Source organism: Lampris incognitus, chromosome 10 (assembly GCF_029633865.1).
Source record: "Lampris incognitus isolate fLamInc1 chromosome 10, fLamInc1.hap2, whole genome shotgun sequence".
Taxonomy (NCBI): Eukaryota; Metazoa; Chordata; class Actinopteri; order Lampriformes; family Lampridae; genus Lampris; species Lampris incognitus.
In genome coordinates this window covers 17,241,276-17,262,664 of record NC_079220.1, presented here as the reverse complement: position 1 = coordinate 17,262,664, position 21,389 = coordinate 17,241,276, and the positions used below count along the sequence as shown (strand labels likewise).

The following is a 21,389-nucleotide window of genomic DNA, read 5'->3' as shown; positions in this document are numbered from 1 at the left end:
CTAAAACTATATTTCCAATCATGTCTATAAGTAAAATCAAATCAAACTGTTGTTAAAAAACAGTGTTGAATGTACTGAACTGGTTACACACAACAGATTTCCACCCAGGGCAGGGGTCTAATATTTCTGAGCAAACTGTACAGTGGGTATGCAACTAGTTTATTTTTTAAGAAACATATTTTAAGCAGCTCAACGTTGACTTCAATAGGGCACAAACTGGGACCCAACAGAAGAGAGAACGTCCTTAAAATATTCCCGATGACATCAGCGGCAAGGCTTGGATCATAAAACTCCTTTCCAAAACACACACACACACACACACACACACACACACACACACACACACACACACACACACACACACACACACACACACACACAATTACAGATGGTTGCTTCTAGCGGATGTTATATTTTTTGTGGACAATAATGTATTTTAGATTTATTAAATACAAAAAGGACGTGAGAATCGCTGCATGTGAGAAAATTTGCAGTACTGACAACTGTGCTTGAACAGTTTGATACTGAACAGGCCTGAATTTAAGTTGGGCTTTAAGGACAAATGCTTAACTCGTGAAAAAAACAAAACAATTTTAATTCAAAAATCATTGTGGTTCTGTTACAAAATGTAAAAAAAAAGAAGCAATTTGGACCTTTACATGCAGGGGAGAAAATCAATGTGGCAGTTCAAGGAAAAAAACAGTTTAGTGCAAAGCTGTATTACAAATGACATGACCGTGATATGTTATCCACAACTTGGTCCGACAACAGCAGCAAACATGAGCTGATACGAACCTCGACAACATGTAATGGCATAACACAACATAGCAATACAAAAAAAAAAGATCACACCTAGCTAGGCAGTGTCTGTGTTTGCCCATCATTTCTTAACTGAGACTTTGCTCCAAACGCTATGAAACATGAACAACAGAATTGTTTGTGGACTAACTTCCATTATTTGAACTCTGTTTCTCTAACCATCTTCACATGACATGGACACAAGTTCATTTGGTAAACAGATATGCACCAGTTTTGTCCCTATGGCTCCTCCAGTTCTCAGTCCACATTCTTCCTCACTTCTTTTTGTTTTCCTTGCAGGCCACCACGTAGCGCTGGGCCACATTGAGAGGAGGGGAGTATCCATCGGCGTATGATGTGTCCTCAAACAGCACCGAGTAGTCGTCTTGAGGCTGCAAACACAAGAGATAGTTGGAAACTGAAGGCTTTTTTTTTTATCAAGCTCTTCCGATGCATCTTGAGTACACGTAAACAAATATGTCCACTGTTATTTCCATTTGTTTTTGTATTCCTGCCTATATATTTTATTTTGTTATTTTAACATGTTCGAAATAAAATCAATCATAACAAACTTAATGCTCTGCTGTTTTTGCTCTGTGATGATAATATTATTACCAAATACCAGCCTACAGGTTAATGCGAAGTGTATGGGGGGGGGGGGGTCACCGGAGCTCCGTCTCTGAACTAATCCTCGCTGAACTACAACCAAACCATAAGGGTGAAATTTAAATGCAAAAGGTCCAATACACGTAAACAGCAACACATAACTGGAAATACACTTGAGCACTTGGATCCACAGGATGGATGCAACTTGACTGGAAATAAACTTGTCAAATTATATATTGACACAAGAATTATGTTACTGCCAGGTTGATTCCTGTGGGGAAGACCGGCGGGAAGACCGGCTGTCATAGGAACAGTGTGGAAGAAACTAGAATACAAGAAATAGTTATAGTTAGTGGTTCTCAATCAGGTCCTTGGGGGTCCCCCAGTAGCACTTCTTCTGGTAAACAGTACATTCACCTGTTGTGTCAGGTATTCCAGCCTCTGATCAGGGAGGTTTTAGACCTGGCATAACAGATAAATTCAATTAACTAATGGCAAAATAAAGAGATATAACATCTTCACTGTCAGGTTCACAGGTGCAACTGCATGTACAAGACTCCACTGTCTGCTGTTCACATGCAACAAGAGATGAGCAGGTTCGTATTTTTGCCTCACACACAAGATTATGCTTACGAATTTGACCTATGATTATATAAAGATGACTACGTATACACATACGTAAATACCCATTGTAACCATTCCACACAAACTTGAACTGAGTCCATATCAGTAGGGACTACCCTGTGCTCCAAACCCTGTGTGTAGACTGTCATTGAAACCCAGCCCTGGATGGGAGAAACTGCCCGTGTTTCAATGAGGAACACCAATGTCAATGTAAAAGCAAACAGAATTTTACAAAGCCCATTTGCACCAACAAGGACCTGCCGTTGACTGGAATAAACATTTAAACTACCCTGTCTAAGAACACTTCACAGATTTCTACTGGCTGACTGGAATTTATGCAGAGAAGAGTGAACATTGGTATACACTAGGCTTGTGCCAACTGGCGATCGGATTGTATATTGACGATCAAAGGGATGATCGACGATTGGTTTTTCCTTCACCAATATTAAGGCAATTTTAACGAAGTGACTATCATAACTATGATGTTATAAAAATAATCTCTAGAATCTGCACCCTACTGTGCACGTAGAGACGTTTCTGGTGGAGTGGCATGTCCGCCTGCTGAGCCCCCTTAATCATGAGAGATGAGTGAATTTTAAATACTTAATTACAAACCAGTTTGCCGTCTCTTTTCCATGGATTTGACACCTAACATTTCCGTTCTCCATGCCCGCTCACCAAAACTCTGCGCTCCACAAGAGCAGTTAACTTTATGAATATGATTTGGGTTGTGATATTAAATACAAGTTAATAATGTTAGATGGAACATGATGCTGTGATACTGTTGCACCAAACACAGACACACAGACTTTCAAAAGGGAGCCATTGTTTGAATAGAGGAGATATTGCTATCATTGCTATGAAATACATTTTTTTTAATGTTCAAATATTTTAAATAATATGCTCACACTCGTTTATACGTGTTTATTCACATAACTTTAACTGTTTTTCTTGCAGAAAGCTTAAAGGTTCAATTATTTCAAAGCTCCGTCAGATGCTGAGCCACACTCAAGATGATCATTTAAAATATTTAATCAAAATTAAATTCTAACATCAATAATAACTTAAAAAATACTAAACAGAAAATAAATTATTTCATAAAATGAATGAATATGCTACTACTACAAACCAGGTACTACTACTACTACTACTACTACTACTACTACTACTACTTTCGGCTGCTCCCGTTAGGGGTCGCCAAAGCGGATCGTTTCCATTTCTTCCTGTCCTCTGCATCTTCCTCTGTCACACCAGCCACCTGCATGCCCTCCCTCACCACATCCATAAACCTCCCAAATATGAGATGTCACATTTTTCTTTGACACTAAGCCTAAGTTGTTCATGCTGGCATTTCACTGGCATGCTGTGACGCAACTCCCCCCACCCCCCCCCTATTCCCGCTGCCGCCATCTTGCGATCGGATCATCAGATCATGAGTAGCCACGACTGGATGATATGAAGATTGAAATGATCGCCCAACCCTAGTATAATACACCCTCTAGTCTTTGGGTCTAGTAGCTCCAACTACATCCATCCGTCCATTATCCAAACTGCTTATCCTGCTCAGGGTCGTGGGGATGCTGGAGCCTATCCCAGCAGTCATTGGGTGGCTGGCGGGGAGACACCCTGGACAGGGCACTAGTCCATCACAGGGCCTACACACACACACACACACACACACACACACACACACACACACACACACACACACACCTAGGGACAATTTAGTATGGCCGATTCACCTGACCTACATGTCTTTGGACTGTGGGAGGAAACTGGAGCCCCTGGAGGAAACCCACACAAACACGGGGAGAACATGCAAACTCCACACAGAGGACGACCCGGGACAACCCCCAAGGTTGGACTATCCACACAGAGGACGACCCGGGACAACCCCCAAGGTTGGACTACCCTGGGGCTCGAACCCAGGACCTTCTTGCTGTGAGGCGACAGCATGAACCATTGCGCCACCGTGCCACCCGTCCAACTACATACTCCAGGCAATTAAATGTATCTAGCTGCAAACAAACCAAAACTTAAATAGTTAATGAAAAGAGTTCAGTAATAACTAAAAATGCAGCATAATTGCAAAGTCATTCACAACTTACATTTTTTCACTTTCATTTGGGTGTTTTGAAAGTTGACTTCTAAATAAAATGACAAACAGACAAATATTCCAGATGGGTGCCATGCTTACGGCTGACCAAATTAACTGCCTCAGTGTAGGTTCCCGTGTCTCACCCTGTGTGGTGGTGTGTGGATGAGGGCCCGGTAGAAGCAGGTGGTCTGAGGGTAGAGGGCCAACACCAGCTGGTCTTTGCTGAAAAGGGCCTCAGGGTCCGTCTCAGGGTTGGCCTTCCACTGAGGGAGCGGGATGATGCGGCGTCTGCTAAGGGTGTGCCTCCTGTGAGCACAAACACACAAAATCACACACATTTTAACCAGGGAGATTTCTGCCCATCCAGAGCCATTTGGTCCAGCAAGGAAGAGAGGGGATGGAGGGATACAGAAAATACCAAAAAAAACTGTAAAAAAACAAAAAAGACCGCCCCCACCAAAAAAAGGAGGATGGAAAAAAATAAAGGGGCAGGACTGAGAGGCTGGTACAAAGAGGATTGTTGTAGAATGATTATGGAAAGGGAAGAACTAATGGCATGGAAGAAGGTGGGAGGATGAGAATGGAGGAGAGATTAAATCATGACTGTGTTTAATCAGTAACGTTTATTTGTCATTTCATTTCATGCACTTGCGTACGTGAAATGAAACGTAATATCGTTTCCCCCAGCCCACGGCAGTGCAACACAAAGACAAAAACACACATCCAAACTACAGGAACACATTTATCCAAACTAAAAAAAAAAAAAAAACTACAAACACACATATATCCAACATACCCCAAAAAAAAAAACCCAACATTTTTTTTTCACTGTCAAGAGAGTGAATGCCAGCCAGGATGGCTGTCGGAACTGCCAGTCTGCATGGCAGACTTGGCAGACATAGCAGTTAGCTTAGCCTGCCCCGCTTCCATGTTGTCAGACTGCCCTGGGTGCTTCCTCTTCGGGTGCAGCTCCAGGTAGGGCAGAGGTCCCTGGGCCTAAAGGACGCAGCAGACTAAGCTCTCCCAGCCATCAAATGAAGACAACTTAGACGTAGACGTGGACAAAGACACTGCATAGACGGTACTGGGTGAGGCTGCCGCAAACCTAAGTTCGCACTGCCATCTTCCCACACCGGTACCGGGTGAGGCCACTGCAAACATGAATTTGCGCCGCCATCTTTCCACCAGTATGAGAATGAAAAAAATAAATAAAAAGAGGGGGCATCCAGGTAGTATAGCAGTCTATTCAGACACAATTGGCTGTGTCTGTGGGCGGGAAGCCGGATGTGGGTATGTGTCCTGGTCACTGCACTAGCGGTTCCTCTGGTCAGTCGGGGCGCCTGTTCAGGGGGGAGGGGGAACTGGGGGAAATAGCATGATCCTCCCACGCGCTATGTCCCCCTGGCGAAATTCCTCACTGTCAGGTGAAAAGAAGCGGCTGGCGACTCTACATGTATCGGAGGAGGCATGTGGTAGTCTGCAGCCCTCCCCAGATCGGCAGAGGGGGTGGAGCAGCTCAGAGAGTGGGGTGATTGGCCAGGTATAATTGGGGAGAAAAATGGGCAGAAAAAATAAGAGATGGAGAGCAATCACAGATAACTCACTCTTTGCCCTCTTCATCGATGTCATCCACTTCATATCTGGAGGGAAGACAGGGAAATAAAGAGACATTTGGCTTGTGTCACACACTAAAACCACTTCCCTGAGACAATCATCCCTTGCCAGGTATGCCTCCTTCCCATCCACCCATATGTCTGTGTTATGTTTATCTGTCGTCTTGTTTCACCCCATTTATTGTAAAGCGACTTTGAGTATTAGAAAAGCGCTATATAAGTTTAATTTATTATTATTATTATTATTATTATTATTATTATCTACAGGTTACAATGAGGAGAGAAATTTACCTCTCTCGTGCTCTGACTCAAATTTTTAATTTAATGTCTCTTTAAAATGAGCGAAACACCTAGCAATGTAAAGAATAAAATTATTCAAATTCAAACAATTAAAAGTGAACATTTGTTTCACAATGTGGTTTCCTTGTTGATGTATCCAACTAAAACCACTTTCATAGATAACACAACATTTCATGTGGCTCATACATGTGTAAGTTCCATTAAACAAATACATATTGATCAGGAATTGCAATATAACTTTGTATAAAAGAGCATTTAAGATTCAGAATAGCAGCCCACATGTCCTGCGAATTATGAGGGATTTATTCCCTACTCTCGAGTTTCCTGTTGTTGACAAGTGACAGTGTCCATACTTGTTGGTGGAGTGGCTGTAGCTGACCACTTCAGCCAGGATCCACTGCTCATCTCCATCCACAGCCTTGACTCGTGCTGCCACCTTGTCCCCCTGCTTGGCCACGTAGTCACTGCTGGCAGGGGTCGCACCGCATAGCGGCGGGGGACTAGGATTATTTGGGGGTTGGGGTCAGGGAATAGAAAGAAAGGAATAAAGAAAAGAGCAGAAAACAAAAATTGGAATTGAAGGTCCAGGATTAACGGCATGGCTGAAGATGTAGGAGAGCCCATCTCATGTTTGATAAAAATGGAAAAAAGAACAAATATTTTAAGCTGTCCTTGATGCTAAGTAAATTTAGCATTCATCACTTAGCGCAGACCAGCATGATTATAGAAGGTGAATATTGTTGTATGGCTCGTTTCTCCTCAGTAGTTGGAGATTTTCAGGTGGTGGAGTTGTCTATAGATTGAGGTTTTGTGCATCATATTTCCCACGGAAGTTGCACCTGACAATAACCATTAATATCAGTAACTACAAAAGGTGCTCATGATGTGGATATCTATGGATTAGCTTTTTTCCTACATATACCAGCAACAGAAAGTATCAAAAAGGATATCTGTTTGCATGGAAATCTTTAGGATTATAGCTTTAAAGATTTAAAGAACATGCAACCTTAACAGCAAACAGATCCTATGAGTGACGGCTACCTGTCCCCTGGCTTGCCAATCCACAGAGGCAGCGTCATGGCAGACTGCTGGAGGAGTGTCATCAGGACACCGCGTCTCATGGTCTTCCTAGGAGGGTCGCTGTCACTGTAAACACCTGCCATTTTAGCAGCTGGGGAAGAATTGGCACACAAGTGAGAAAAAGCAGTGGTGGAAATTTAATGTTACTTTAAATCTGTTAACAGCTCTTGAAAGGTCCTGGGAAGATTTCTGAGGTATTTCTCTAGGGTGACTGCAAGTTTCATCAAGTAAAATTTAAGTGCACTTTAAACCTCAGTATCTACAGGGACCTCAAAAAAAGAATCATGCAATTAACTGTATTCAGGATCTTTTAAGGCTTTGGGTCCATCGGTCATCAAAGACCGATGGAATTGTATGACTTCTTTTCCAAACCTCTAAACATCCAACTTCCCAGCATATACACAAACACACACGCATACACACGTACCTATTCGTCTCTCCTCCAATAAAGATTTGATCTCTGCAATTTTGTCAAGAGAATGGCGTAAAATGCTGTGAAAACACAGAAAATTCATTTTAAAGAGGACAGCTTCACATGTGGTATCACGTGGTCCTATAGTATATGGGGGATTTAACCATCTATTTATGGACTCTTTAAATGACTTCTAGTAAAGTGATGAACACTAAAGCCTGGAGAAATCAAGTTTTTGTAATTCTTTGCACTGCAAATCAGTGGTTTAACCAACAATCTGCAAAGGATATATATTTTACTATATTATTCCCCCAAATTACAGAGGAGGCATTTCATATTTAAAAACACATCATGTACACCTCTCTTCCAGTGCTTTTAAACGTGAATAAATTATCTAACATGCAAAACTCAAATAAAGGCTAACTTGCTAGCAAGCACAGAGAGGGCTATGAATACAGACATGGGAGGTTAACAGTAAAAGGTATTTAGAAATGTGGCCTATCAATTCATAAGATACAAAAATGGGTTGAGGACAGAAATTTACAGTAACATTCAAACCCATGCACACAGCATAACTAACCCACACAACAACACTAGAATCATAAATAAAATTATATATGCAGATTGATGCAGATGTAACAAAAGAATCATCCAGCGTCACAACACCAAACCATGTAAAGTAAAATGTTTGTATGAAAAAAAATTCTACAGATATATGAAATGACAATTTTAGTGCAATAAACCAACAACAAAAGCATACTGCTGTGGTCATTGAGCAGTCATAATGAAGGTAACAGCAAAGAAGAATGAAATGGTCTAGTCTTTTAAAAGGATAGATTACATGAAGAGTAAACCCATATTACCAAGGTGAACATACTTAAAAACACTTCACTATGCTAACTTGTAATAATGAAAGGCAGTATTCCCATATGAGCTCACTTACCCACACTCCGCTTCAGCATCTGCTTTGGCCGTGGTGTAAAGCCCCCTCAGCTTAGTGCGGTAGTATGGGGAGGCTAGAAAAGGCAGAAAGACCTGCTTATCAACCTATGCGCTAGTCTGTGTGTGTGTGTGTGTGTGTGTGTGTGTGTGTGTGTGTGTGTGTGTGTGTGTGTGTGTGTGTGTGTGTGTGTGAGAGAGAGAGAAACTGGGAGAGTGATTAGTCAGTCACTTCAGTATAACCAGGTGAAGTCTGGTTACAGCATTACTGCCTGATCAATTCTCCTAAAGGCCAAGCTACTTTCCAAGCTGCAGAGTAAAATGAAAATAATGAAAAAGAATGCATTTTGGATCCAGACTGTAAACACCATCTTTGCAGATGAAGAAGAATTTTACCCTCTCCAACATTTGATAAAACCACATAAATCTGGATTTTTAAGGGGAATCTGCCTGGAGAGTTTTTGCAGCCACATCACGGGCCTAGACTAAACACATTTAAATGGGCAGTGACCACAGAACAGAGAGGAAGCTGAATGTCCCCTGTGAGGGCAATTCATATTTGATGTTTGCTGACTTTTAATCTTTCATCATGACCTTACATTGCTTAGATGGATGCTTGAAGACCATGTGTAGTACAACAAAGGTAGTCTTATAAAGTGTCTTCTCCAGGTGCACAAATAAGGGCCTACTGTTAATTGGGAGATTCACTGAGTGTAGCTAGTCTGTACGCACTAAATGGAGAAATGGCCTTGGTGGATGAGAGCTGGAAGACATGAGATAAGAAGGGGAAGAACAGACACCTGTCCTATAAGAGAGACTGTACTGTATTGATCGGCGCGCATTCGGGTGGCTGGGCTTGGATGCGTCTGTTTATGAACATATATTAAAATCGTGAGACAATACTGTAAGAGATTTTTGCCTCGTTCCTCATTTCTGTCAGCGTGGAATTCAATAATTGCCACGACACCCCTAACAGTATTTGAAGATGGACAGAGTGGAAGCAATATAGAAACCAACTTTTGTTTTCTGTCTGCATCCTTTCATGTGTTTTCTGAATGTTGAGCAGATTGTGTTCACTGCGTGACCTCTCCTCCTGCAATAGAGAGAGAGAGAGAGAGAGAGAGAGAGAGAGAGAGAGAGAGAGAGAGAGAGAGAGAGAAAGATCACATCTGGATTTGGTTTGGACAGCATGGCATATATATGCAGGAAATCACAATAAAAAAAAATCTAATGAAGCGGACAGCCAGTTTAACCCAAGCAAAGTCTGCCATTCGTACATCCCGCACAGCGAGGCTCCTGACTCACCTGAGTCTGTTTGATGAGCTGATGCAATTCCGTTAAGAGTTCAGCAATCTTGGTATCAGCTGACATTTCTGTGGCTTTAAAAACAATCGACAGTTTCGTTTCGACACTCACACAAAGTCTTCGGCTTCAGAGAGACACCGGCGCGCCAGCCAAGGTTTTGTTGTGCTAAATACCCGACAGATGTGTGCCCCCGTTAGCTAACCGTTTTCCATAAAACTTGACTAGGGTGCACCGGGTTAGTTACACTGTAGGTTGCTAAGCTAACTAGCTAGGATACTACGCTCTGCTGTTTACATTAGTCGATGTTAGCTAGCTCGTTTAGCTATTTGGAACCAAAATGAGATTAATGGGACATCCGACTTAATCTCTTAGCGACCCGTTTTCTTAGATGAAAACGTTGTTTATGTAAAACGCTTGACTGATTTTTTTTAATATTCTTTAATAATATCGCCTACCTTGTTAATTTTATCGACGGTTATCTGAACAGCGTAGCTTCTTTCGATAGATGGCAGGCGAGGGCCTCGTACGAATCGGCATGAGGGACAGCGTTAAAAAAATGTAAAAAAAAATTTGCCTTTTTATTTAACCTACAGGTTTCACTCAGTGTTAAAGAACAAGTAACACAGACAATATCACACCAAAAATATAAACACGTCATACAATATCCATTGCTGTACCAGTACATCATTACATCAAATTTAGATAAATAACTTGCACATTGTCTTGGCTTTTCTTGACCTCAAACCATACCATGAAATATTCCCAAATAATGTCCATAAGACCTTTTCCCAAATTTTGACATCCGAATGCAACTTGATTGACTTATTGATTTATCCTACAGTTGGCAGAGAGAGAGAGAGAGAGAGAGAGAGAGAGAGAGAGAGAGAGAGAGAGAGAGAGAGAGAGAGAGAGAGAGAGAGAGAGAGAGAGAGAGAGAGAGAGAGAGAGCTCAGCAACCGCAGATTAAGTAAAGTATGTCTTGTCACCAAATTTTTTCAAATAAATTTACTGGCAAATAACAAATGGCTAGGATTGCTGTTTTCCATGGAGTAACAGGCCTATATGTCTTGACGCATGCGCAATAATCCTGGTAAGGAAACTACCGGAAGCTGAATCAGTTCATCTGGACACAACGTTTGTTGAGAGAAACGTTTCGTCACTCATCTAAGTGACCTCTTCAGTCTCAGGTATCCCCACCTTTATAAACAATACAGTGGCATAACGACTGAAAACAATGAACGGTTTCATATGCAGATTAATATAACCATTAACTAGAGTTACAATGGCCATGTGTGCTATTCACAGAGGAGTGGGGAATAGTTGCAATCAGAACGTTGTAAAATGGCAACAGGTGTGTGTGTGTGCGCGCGTGTGCATGCACGTGTGAATGCTGAGAGAGGGCAAAAAAAGGGTGTTTACATGAAGATTAATATTAATTAATTAAATTAATTAATATTCAACAGTCTAGACACTGAAAGAATAAGGTCGTAATGCTGGCAAGCTACAATGACTGATGGCTTATCCGTACTGGCCCAACTGGGTCTGCATGTGTACGGTAGTGCTTCACAAATCCAAAGTGTGTGTGTGTGTGTGTGTGCAACTACATCTACTTGCAGTATTGAGGACCAACTGTAAGAGCTCACATGGGCTCAAATTTCAGCAAATATTTACTGTACCGGGCCCCATGTGGCTGACAGGCTGACCGGAGTGAGTGGAAGGCGGAGTTGAGGGGAGGGAATGAGAAAAAGAGGGCAATGAGAGAGGGAAAATGAGCAAAGAGAACAGATAAATTCAAAGAAAAGATAAGGAAACGAGAGCTATCATGACAATAAGGTCGAAACGGGGGGTGGGTGGGGGGGATTACCCTGACTAAATTGTAAATACAAAATAACATTTGATTTGGAAATTCAAAAAGGAGACATTCCTGAATTGTGCCGTTGTATAATTCCTCTTCCTCTGCTTGTTTTGTCTCTGCCGAGGACTGCTGGGCTGTGTTTATGACTGGCAGTGAGTCAGAGAAGTGTACTCGTAACCTTTCTCCCTGTTTCAACTGCACACGTGCTTGAAAACAATAAGATTGTGTTGCCAGTGTTACCACCAAATACCATTCGTCCCAGTTCTACCACCTCATTGGCCCATTTTTTTGGCCCACAGGGAGAAATATCAGCATCATCTCTTTCCATATACAGTGGCTCGCAAAAGTATTCATACCCCTTGAACTTTTCCACATTTTGTCACGTTACGACCACAAACATAAATATATTTTATTGGAATTTTCTGTGAAAGACCAACACAAAGTGGCACACAATTGTGAAGTACAAAGAAAATTATACATGATTTAAATTTTTGTTTTACAAATAAAAAACTGAAAAGTGCGGTGTGCAAAAGTATTCAGCCCCCTTTTCTCTGAGTGCAGCCAATTGCCTTCAGAAGTTGCCTGATGATTGCTGAATGATGGAATGTTGACCTAATGACTAAATAGAGTCAACCTGTGTGTAATCTAATCTCAGTACAAATACAGCTGTTCTGTGACGGCCTCGGAGGTTTGTTAAGAGACTATTGGGGAGCAAACAGCATCATGAAGTCCAAGGAACACATCAGACAGATCAGGGATAAAGTTGTGGAGAAGTTTAAAGCAGGGTTAGGCTATAAAAAGATTTCCCAAGCTTTGAACATCTCACGGAGCACTGTTCAATCCATCATCCGGAAATGGAAAGAGTATGGCACAACGGCAAACCTACCAAGACACGGCCGTCCACCTAAACTTACAGGCCGAACAAGGAGAGCGCTGATCAGAGATGCAGCCAAGAGGCCCATGGTGACTCTGGACGAACTGCAGAGATCCACAGCTCAGGTGGGGGAATCTGTCCACAGGACAACTATTGGTCGTGCATTGCACAAATCTGGCCTTTATGGAAGAGTGGCAAGAAAGCCATTGTTAAAAGAAAACCATAAGAAGTCCCGTTTGCAGTTTGCCAGAAGCCATGTGGGGGACACAGCAAACATGTGGAAGAAGGTGCTCTGGTCAGGTGAGACCAAAATTGAACTTTTTGGCCTAAATGCAAAACGCTATGTGTGGCGGAAAACTAACACTGCACATCACTCTGAACACACCATCCCCACTGTCAAACATGGTGGAGGCAGCATCGTGCTCTGGGGGTGCTTCTCTTCAGCAGGGACAGGGAAGATGGTCAGAGTTGATGGGAAGATGGATGAAGCCAAATACAGGGCAATCTTGGAAGAAAACCTGTTGGAGTCTGCAAAAGACTTTAGACTGGGGCGGAGGTTCACCTTCCAGCAGGACGACGACCCTAAACATAAAGGCAGGGCTACAATGGACTGGTTTAAAACAAAACATATTCATGTGTTAGAATGGCCCAGTCAAAGTCCAGACCTAAATCCAATTGAGAATCTGTGGCAAGATCTAAAAACTGCCGTTCGCAAACGCTCTCCATCTAATCTGACTGAGCTTGAGCTGTTTTGCAAAGAAGAATGGGCAAACATTTCAGTCTCTAGATGTGCAAAGCTGGTAGAGACATACCCCAAAAGACTTGCAGCTGTAATTGCAGCAAAAGGCGGTGACACAAAGTATTGACTCAGGGGGGCGGAATACTTTTGCACACTGCATTTTTCAGTTTTTTATTTGTAAAGAAAAATTTTAAATCATGTATAATTTTCTTTGTACTTCACAATTGTGTGCTCACTTTGTGTTGGTCTTTCACATAAAATTCCAATAAAATATACTTATGTTTGTGGTTGAAACTTGACAAAATGTAGAAAAGTTCAAGGGGTATGAATACGTTTGCAAGCCACTGTATGTTCACTTAAAGATAGTGTGTGGAAAAATGTCATGTCTTCTGAGACCAGCAACTAAGTCGTTGATATGTGACTCTTTTTACAAAGAATCACAATTCATCATTATATTGCAATCTATATTTTGACATAGAAAACAATGTGATTTGACGTAAACCCTGTAATTATAGTGTGACGCGAGGATGTGTGGTGTGGTGACCAGCTAAGTGCCTCCAGACGGAGAGCCTCACCCAATCTTTCCAGCATATTTGTCTGCTGTGTACAGTTTTAAGGTGACCTCAGACTATGTGTGTCCTGAAAATTGATTTTATCCTTGAAATCCCAATGTTTAACCCTAAACGATGAAGGTGAAAAATGACCAAGCGTCTTTAAGCGCTGTGCCTAAACGTCATATTCTGTGATCAAACAAATATGCTTGCGTCTCCATGGACCGCCTCGTCGTAAAATACATCACTTGACAGCTCATAAAAGGTCTCTTTTTGTGGGACTTTGAGGCATTTCGCATGTTGTGCTTTGGTGTGTTATTGTTGTTGGTTAGGAACTGTGACCGGTCATAGAATTGAGGTTGGAGGGAATATCCACATGCAGGATCACAAACTGTTCTGAACTCTGAACAAGAAAGTAAAAAAAAAACAGCTGTTGCTTTTTGCTTGGGTACAATACTGACATTTTACACACTAGACAATTGTTCATTTATGACTGATCCTGTAGTGGATAATGACAAAACACCACTTTTGTTTGCATTAAAAAACGCTTGCCTTGCATCAAATAAACGTTCTAGTTTCTCTTGGACGCCTGCCAGTGTGCTCCTTGGCTTTGTTATGATACGACAAAGTACCAAAAGCAATTTTAGTGCCATAAACCAAAGTACCACCAGTAACCTCACCCTTCAATAAGTGAAGTCCAACGTTTGTGTTTCATGATAATTTTCTGAGTTTGATGCTGATTTGCCAAAATTTCTAGGTCATCTGAACAGCAATATCACGAGCAAGTGTGAGCGTTCTCACCCCCCCCCCACACACACAGCAATTTGTCTACATTCATTTATGAGCTCAGAGACGAATAGATACAGGTCACGTGGTCCCGAATTTAGGTCAAGGGTGTGTAGCAAACATGGGAGGGGTGAACCAGGTACCTCAGGTGTTGATAAGGTGGACGACTATCTTATCTGTTTCAGATATTGACAAATGAAAGCCAGACTTTCGAAATGAATAGTATGAAATATAGGACTACAACAGCCACTGGCAACGGATATTACAGTGAACGAAATTCTCTGACAAATCTGTAAAGACGAGTATAGTTTTATTTTGGCACTTCGTTTTTCAGGGGATTTATTGTTTTTTTGACGTATTGGCATGACACTGGGTTGCACGCTGGCCAGGATACAGTTAACTGTAATCCTAACACGTACAAAACTAAATCTGAAGTTCATTATCAGTGTAGAAAATAACATCCCAAAATAAACACAGGGTGACATTGAAGGTTGGCTCGATCGCGAATCTGACTAATATTTTACCAACAGTGACGCAGCCTTTCCTCCACGTGGAGGCAGTTTATGGGGCGTGTGTGGGGGCGGGGCGGCCGTCTGCTATAAGACACGCAGTGGCCGCAGCGAGTCGGGCTGGACACAGACGGCGGAGTGGTTTTGTTTATCATCGACGCGAAGTTTTACCTTAGATTTTACTTTTTTTTAACGATTTCCTAATACGAACCAACATGAGTTTCGTCGACGTGAAAAACCTCCAGCCAACCAATTTTGAAGACCAATATTACGACAAATATGAATATTACAACCTAACGGACAAATACGCGGGTGAGTGTGTGGATTTTAGGTTTGGTTCACGTCGTCGCTCGCTGTTTTCCTTACATGTCCCTCGGGACTTGCCGTAGGCGGCGTCGTATATGAATCGACTTGTCACAACTTTTATTATGAGAACTCATATGTTTTAATTGTCCATAATAATAAAAACAGAGAGCCTGTGCTCTGTCTAGACGTTTGCGAGCCTCTATCAACGTATTCAAATTTGTCACAGACCAATACCCAGGCCAGTCGAAGGACCGCTAGAGTCCACTTGTTTTGGTAGACCTATTGTTTACAAGCGGGCGTTCTTTTCTGCCGGCGCGGCGTTTCGTCAACAGGTGGCGCTGCACGCAAAGGCCGAACAAAGAAGGAGGCCAGCGAGAACACCAACCGACCCAACCCTGGAGGCCATGAACGCAAGATTGTGGAGAAGCTGCAGAACTCCGAAAAAAAGGCCAAGGAGTGAAGCTGAGGTAGTTTTCCAACCTGCTGTTTCTTTTGTCTGACCTAAAGGGTTTCGTCTTTTGCAGGGAATGTTGACTTTGAATTTACTTATGCAATCAAATTTTATTTATGTTTGCACATACTACATAGCAAATGCAACGTACTTTACATTAAAGGGGTGCACAGACGAACAAACGAGGTAATAATAAAATACAGCTAATAAAAAAAAGCAAAGGGGGGAGATGAGCCTTAAAATGAGTAAAGATATAAAAAAACAAAATGGAATGGCATGATCTCAGTTTCATTGGGAGCATAAAGTGGTGTTTTGGTAAAACACCACTTTATGCATATCGGTGACCATATGCATAAAGTGGTGTTGTACCATGAGTACAAAGATGTGTAAGCCTAATAGTTTTGGCTCAATTTCATCTGCCTTTTTGTCCAGGGAGACAAAGAGGCAGGTAAAGGTGATCCATTTTATGATCCAAATCCAAATTGGATGACCCAAAGGTGATCCAAACTTCTTTGACTCTAAACAGATTTTTGCCAGAAGCACAATAATCCTAATTAAATTACTTCTAATTCAACTTTCTTAAATGTGTCAGGTAATTTCCCGAATTGACAGCTGAGGTATAGTTCCATTTGTTGCATCAAAATCTAATTTGCCTCTTCTGATTGTAGGGCAAATCGGACGGCTAATCCTGGCAACCGACCGTGGCCGCCTTGGCCACAGATGGAGATGGGCAGACGGCATAGAGCATGAGCCCTAATCAGCATGGTTATCACGGGCATGGGTGACGCACATGGTGGCAAATGGGGTGTCTCTGGCTTCACCAAGGGTCATCGTCCTCGCTTGATGAGCGAGGAGTGATTTCAAGAGCAGACCCACGTGGGCCCTTACCTGAGTGTCACACTGTATTGTCAGATGGCCTGTATTGGTGTCTACTTGCCAGTGGTCCTAATGACTGTAAAAACAAGTGGCGAGCAACAGTAACGATGGAAGCAGTTGTGTTGTTGTTGTTTTGTTTTTTTTCTTATAATTTTCAATGATTTGTTTTAAAGCAAACAATGTTGGAAAAATAAATGCTTTAAAAAGTGAGCCAATTTATTTTTTCCACTCAGTATTCACGCAACTCACCACAAAGAAATACTCCTGTAGTTGAATTAAGGGTGGCAGTAAGAGCCGATATGTGGCTGCACCAGCAGATGGCAGCCATTGACGTAAATCAAGCATCAAGGATTTATTTCCGAGTGGTGTGTGTGTGTGTGTGTGTGTGTGTGTGTGTGTGTGTGTGTGTGTGTGTGTGTGTTAAATATATATAATAATAGTAATAATAAATTAAACTTATATAGCGCTTTTCTAACACTCAAAGTCGCTTTACAATAAACGGTGGTGAAACAAGACAACAGATAAACATAACACAAACATACAGGGGTGGATGGGAAGGGGGGCTACGAGAGGGAGAAGCGGCAGCCACACATGACGTCAGTAGTACTCTCCCACGTAAACACATACACAAGGGCAAGAAAAAACGAAAAACAACAGCACTGTGGACGTTGATTTTCTGTAGGGGTTTACTCCCGTAGCCTATTCCTCTCCCGAGGTATCCACTAGGCAGTGGCACTATTTAACCCATAGCTGGGGGCTGATTCGTGGGCATCAGGGAATATCCACACACCGGTGGGCCTGCGTACCACACATCTATGGGCCAGACCTCCTCCGAGTCCCTTGTAGTTCAGCCAGGGTCCAAAGTGTACCCAGTTACCGTATGTCGCCACGAGGAGGCGCTACATAGGGCTTGCTGTTGGAGAGGCTATATACTGGCAGGGAGAGATTTACACGCTCAGCTCTCCTGTTTGCATTCCTGCTAGCCAGCGGTGAAGGTTGAGAGTGAGACGTGACAGGCACAGAATACTACACCAACACACTAGACGCTTCTCAAAAACCCCACTTCTTGCACTCCGCGCTTGTTTTTCTTTTATTGTTTTAGCTTAGAGAAACTGTTGGAGTTTTGCTTACAATTCTTATGTTTTAGCTTTAGTGGGAGGGAATGTCACATTCTAGTTCAACCACTAGATGGAGCAGTGTTACTTAGTAAGGAAGTCAGAGCACTCTAGGCCAGGGAAGAGGAAGATCATGCCCTGTATGTCACTGCCGGTTACCAGAGTAAACATATTCCTTGATTTACCCATTACCTTGGTCTAACTATTTCATTCTTTGTGGTTATTACATCTGTATCATACACACACACACACACACACAACTATGCAACTAGTCTGAGTATAGTCGTATATGATTAGGTTAGTATCAGGCAAGGCCCCTCCATTGTAGCCAATCAGAGTGAGGCTCTCTAACACACGGAGGGGGGGAAAAAAAGGAAAAAAAGAAGAAGAGAGGCGCGATGTGCGAGAGCTTTGCGGCGGTGTGTGGGTCGCTGAACAAATAGAAAAAAAAAACAACGAAATTTAGAGAGAGAGAGACAGACACGTACTGTACGTGGAGTGAATGTGTTACCGTCTACAAGAATCCTTTGGGACGAATTCGTGTTTCCTGGGGTGCGTCGGAGAAGGTGTCCTGCTCGGAGGACGCGAGTGACCACCAGCTAGCATGAATTCCCCCGACTAGCCGTGGAGTGTTTGAAATGGTCACGGACCGAGGACGTGGAAGTCGGAGGAACATTTGCCATTGTTGTAGTGTGCGTGAGGCACGAAGAGGATTCTAGACAGACGTTAGTAGACATTAGTGTTTAGTGATTGGACTCTCTCCAGCACTAGCGAAGTACCGCACTGGATAAGCCTATAGTACTAACGTTAGTGTGTTTGTCAGTGAAGCTAGTGTAACCGGTTATTTTCTTGCCCGGTGCGGGATTCGATACGGGGTGTACTGCACCACAAGGCGACATCACTAACCGCTCGGCTAAAGGATCAGACCCGTTAGTCAGGGACTAACGTGTCTTATTGGTAGTTTACAGTCGTCACCCTCCCCGGAAGCGCGCCCTCGCGCTTGTAGTCCATAGGCCAGAGCCCAAAATTTCCTATTTCGGTACAATCAAGGTGGCAAAACTTACTTATAATTTTTGAAAGGATCCATGTCTGTAGATGATATTTTGGTATGATAACCATTCCTGAGTGGCAGCTGTATCACAGTTATCAGCTCATGAAGTTAACCACCCGCTAAACTAAATTGCATTTTAGACGCTGGTGCATATCCTGGTTTAGCCTCATGGTCAGGACATTTTTCAATGTTCTATAATATTGTCTTTGGTATCATTTTAAAGGGGACCTTCTTAGCTTTCATTCAAGCCCTGTTGTGGATATTTCTCACAAATATAGAGGTCACTTGAGCTCTTCAACCCGTCAATAACACACATCTCTCTGCAATGTTCGCCTAAACTATATACTTTCTTTTAGCCCTGTGGCATCTAGGAATATCAGGGACGCAAAACACAAAAACTGGAATACTCACAGGACTGTAAAGATTCAGGAAATGTATCATATACCCATACTATTTCATTGTGTGAGGTGATTGTGAACCTTAAATTAGAAGGGCATTATTACTAAGAAACTAACTAGACCAAAGCCAGTTAGTCCATGGGTCAGACCAGATATCGATATCACCCAAGGTGACACAACTTCACTGGTGCCATTTTATTTGGTACACTAACAGAAGTAAAATAATACATGATAACCTTTCCAAATGAGCAGCTATTTCATTTTTCTTTCAGGAAACCTGTTTCTGTGCCTCTCACGATTGTGTATTTGCCCAGATTTTTACAAATATAGCATTTCAACACCCCTGGTACTGATTAGCCTAGCTTAAACTCTGGGACAGTTCTTAGTTGGCCAACAACCAAGGATAACCAGTACTGTGTACTTCCATTCATTGTGCTAAGCTAGGCTAACGTGCAGCCAGATAGCTTTCTACTAAACACATATAGAGGAAACTGGTATCTATCTTCTTGTCTCACTCTGGAGAAGATTGTAAGCTAATTTCCCATAATGTTAGCATGTTCTTTTAATGTATATGTTAATATGATTAGTTAAAGTGGCTACGAGGAACTTTCATCTTGTGTTGATTTTAGCGGCCTCATGTGGACAAAATACAGCTGTTGCATAGCAACTAGGTAATGTATCTATTTGTGGCTATGTAAGATAAATAATGGTAATATGACGCTGGTGAAGCAAAGTAAACTTTGTTTTAGTAGTGTTCATACACCTAAGTTACATGTATTTGTTTGTATGTGGCAGGTGAACACTGACTGAATATGGCCACTGGTGAACAAGCAAGTTTTTACCCAATACCAAAGCGCCCACGGGTGGAGTGCATTATCCACTGTTCTGATGATACAGATAAGCTGGTTTCACTACAAAGTGTCGACTCATGGAGAACTCTGCTCAGGGCAGCTCAGATACGAAATCATGCACCAGTTTTGAAACTGGCAAAAGACATTCCTGAGGGACAGATTCCAGCAATCTACTACCACAGAAAGTGTCGCAGTATCTTCACTATGAAGCAAATTCTTGATGGCCTCCTTGCAAAAGAAAAGAAAAGTTGTGTCTCTGCTGAAGAGAAACAATCTAAGAGAGTAGCTCGACATGCTCCAAGTACATCTAGGACTTATGATGCAGAGTGCATATTTTGTCAGAAAAACAGCAAATATTCCAAGAGACAGAATACGAGAGAAGTACTACAACCAACCCACTTCCTGTCCAACCCATGCCCACTGTTCCCAAAACAAAGAAGAGAAGCATTGATGGACCCCCACCAATGTTACCAACTTACAATGCTGGACAACGGGTAGGGCCACCACAAAGCAAAAAGTCAGATGCCGATACTGCAGCCAATACTAAGCTTGCCAGAGAGAAAAACCTTCTTTGGGTCCTAGCACGCATGTCACAACAAGAAGAACAGTCAGTCAGCAGCTGGACAGGCTTCAACATCCTGACTCGAGGAGAGATGACGGTCATCCCCGACAATATAGGCTATCTGCCTACCATCAATGCTCCAGCGACACAAATGTCTACTGTCAACGAGGTGCTTAACCAGTCACTGAGCATCATGCAGTGCTTAGGCCTGAGGAAGATTATCTGTGTCTTTGACCAAGCCCTGTATGCGAAGGCTGTCGAGATCACATGGAAACACCATGACAAGTTCCATGATATCATCGTTAGGCTTGGGGTATTCCACACCATCTGCACACTGCTGGCAATAATAGGAAAGCGTTTCCAAGATGCTGGACTCAAAGACCTCTGCATTGAGTCTGGCATGATTGCAGAAGGCTCAATTGCTGGTGTTATGGATGGCCGCAAGTACAACAGGGCAGTGCGACTACACAAGCTCCTGTATGAGGCTCTCATGCGACTGACCTTGAATGGTTTCCTGTCCTGGTTGGAAGAAACTCACAGGAATGACATGGTTCACCTGAATGAGACACTGAAGACCATTGACAGCCTTGGGAAAGAAGTCTCACAACATGCTTTGAAGGAGGTCCTCGAGAACAGCTCTTGTACACGCATCATGGATCTATTTGAAATCTACCGTGAGTTCCTTAGAGG

General features: G+C 42.5%; 2 protein-coding genes across 4 annotated transcripts; one reads left to right on the top strand and one right to left on the bottom strand.

Moving 5' to 3' along the window:
• Positions 1-531: 531 nt before the first annotated feature.
• Positions 532-10,567, bottom strand: sgf29 (SAGA complex associated factor 29). 3 transcript variants are annotated; one of them, XM_056288173.1, is made up of 10 exons: positions 10,526-10,567; positions 9,776-9,849; positions 9,488-9,563; positions 8,475-8,547; positions 7,547-7,611; positions 7,081-7,210; positions 6,393-6,539; positions 5,731-5,766; positions 4,270-4,432; positions 532-1,190 (listed from the first exon to the last, which is right to left on the bottom strand). In XM_056288173.1, exons 2-10 carry the CDS (start codon positions 9,839-9,841, stop codon positions 1,074-1,076), a joined length of 873 nt encoding a protein of 290 aa, XP_056144148.1. In that variant the 5' UTR covers positions 9,842-9,849; positions 10,526-10,567; the 3' UTR covers positions 532-1,073. The 3 variants fall into 3 exon arrangements, with proteins under 3 accessions (XP_056144148.1, XP_056144149.1, XP_056144147.1); XM_056288174.1 differs by lacking the exon at positions 10,526-10,567 and adding an exon at positions 10,231-10,290; XM_056288172.1 differs by lacking the exon at positions 10,526-10,567 and adding an exon at positions 10,231-10,252 and having other exon boundaries at positions 9,776-9,940.
• Positions 10,568-15,195: 4,628 nt separating this feature from the next.
• nupr1b (nuclear protein 1b) lies at positions 15,196-16,932 on the top strand. Its single transcript, XM_056288188.1, has 3 exons — positions 15,196-15,401; positions 15,728-15,862; positions 16,515-16,932. Exons 1-2 carry the CDS (start codon positions 15,305-15,307, stop codon positions 15,853-15,855), a joined length of 225 nt encoding a protein of 74 aa, XP_056144163.1. The 5' UTR covers positions 15,196-15,304; the 3' UTR covers positions 15,856-15,862; positions 16,515-16,932.
• The last annotated feature ends 4,457 nt before the right edge of the window (positions 16,933-21,389 follow it).

Bases quoted from the DNA above. Each gene is read 5' to 3' on its own strand.
- nupr1b (XM_056288188.1), top strand. From the start codon at position 15,305: ATGAGTTTCGTCGACGTGAAAAACCTCCAGCCAACCAATTTTGAAGAC. The intron at 15,402-15,727 runs GTGAGTGTGTGG...TTTCGTCAACAG, and splicing joins CCTAACGGACAAATACGCGG to GTGGCGCTGCACGCAAAGGC.
- sgf29 (XM_056288173.1), bottom strand. From the start codon at position 9,841: ATGTCAGCTGATACCAAGATTGCTGAACTCTTAACGGAATTGCATCAG. The intron at 7,612-8,474 runs GTAAGTGAGCTC...GTGTTTTCACAG, and splicing joins GATGCTGAAGCGGAGTGTGG to CATTTTACGCCATTCTCTTG. The intron at 5,767-6,392 runs GTATGGACACTG...TCTTCCCTCCAG, and splicing joins TACAGCCACTCCACCAACAA to ATATGAAGTGGATGACATCG.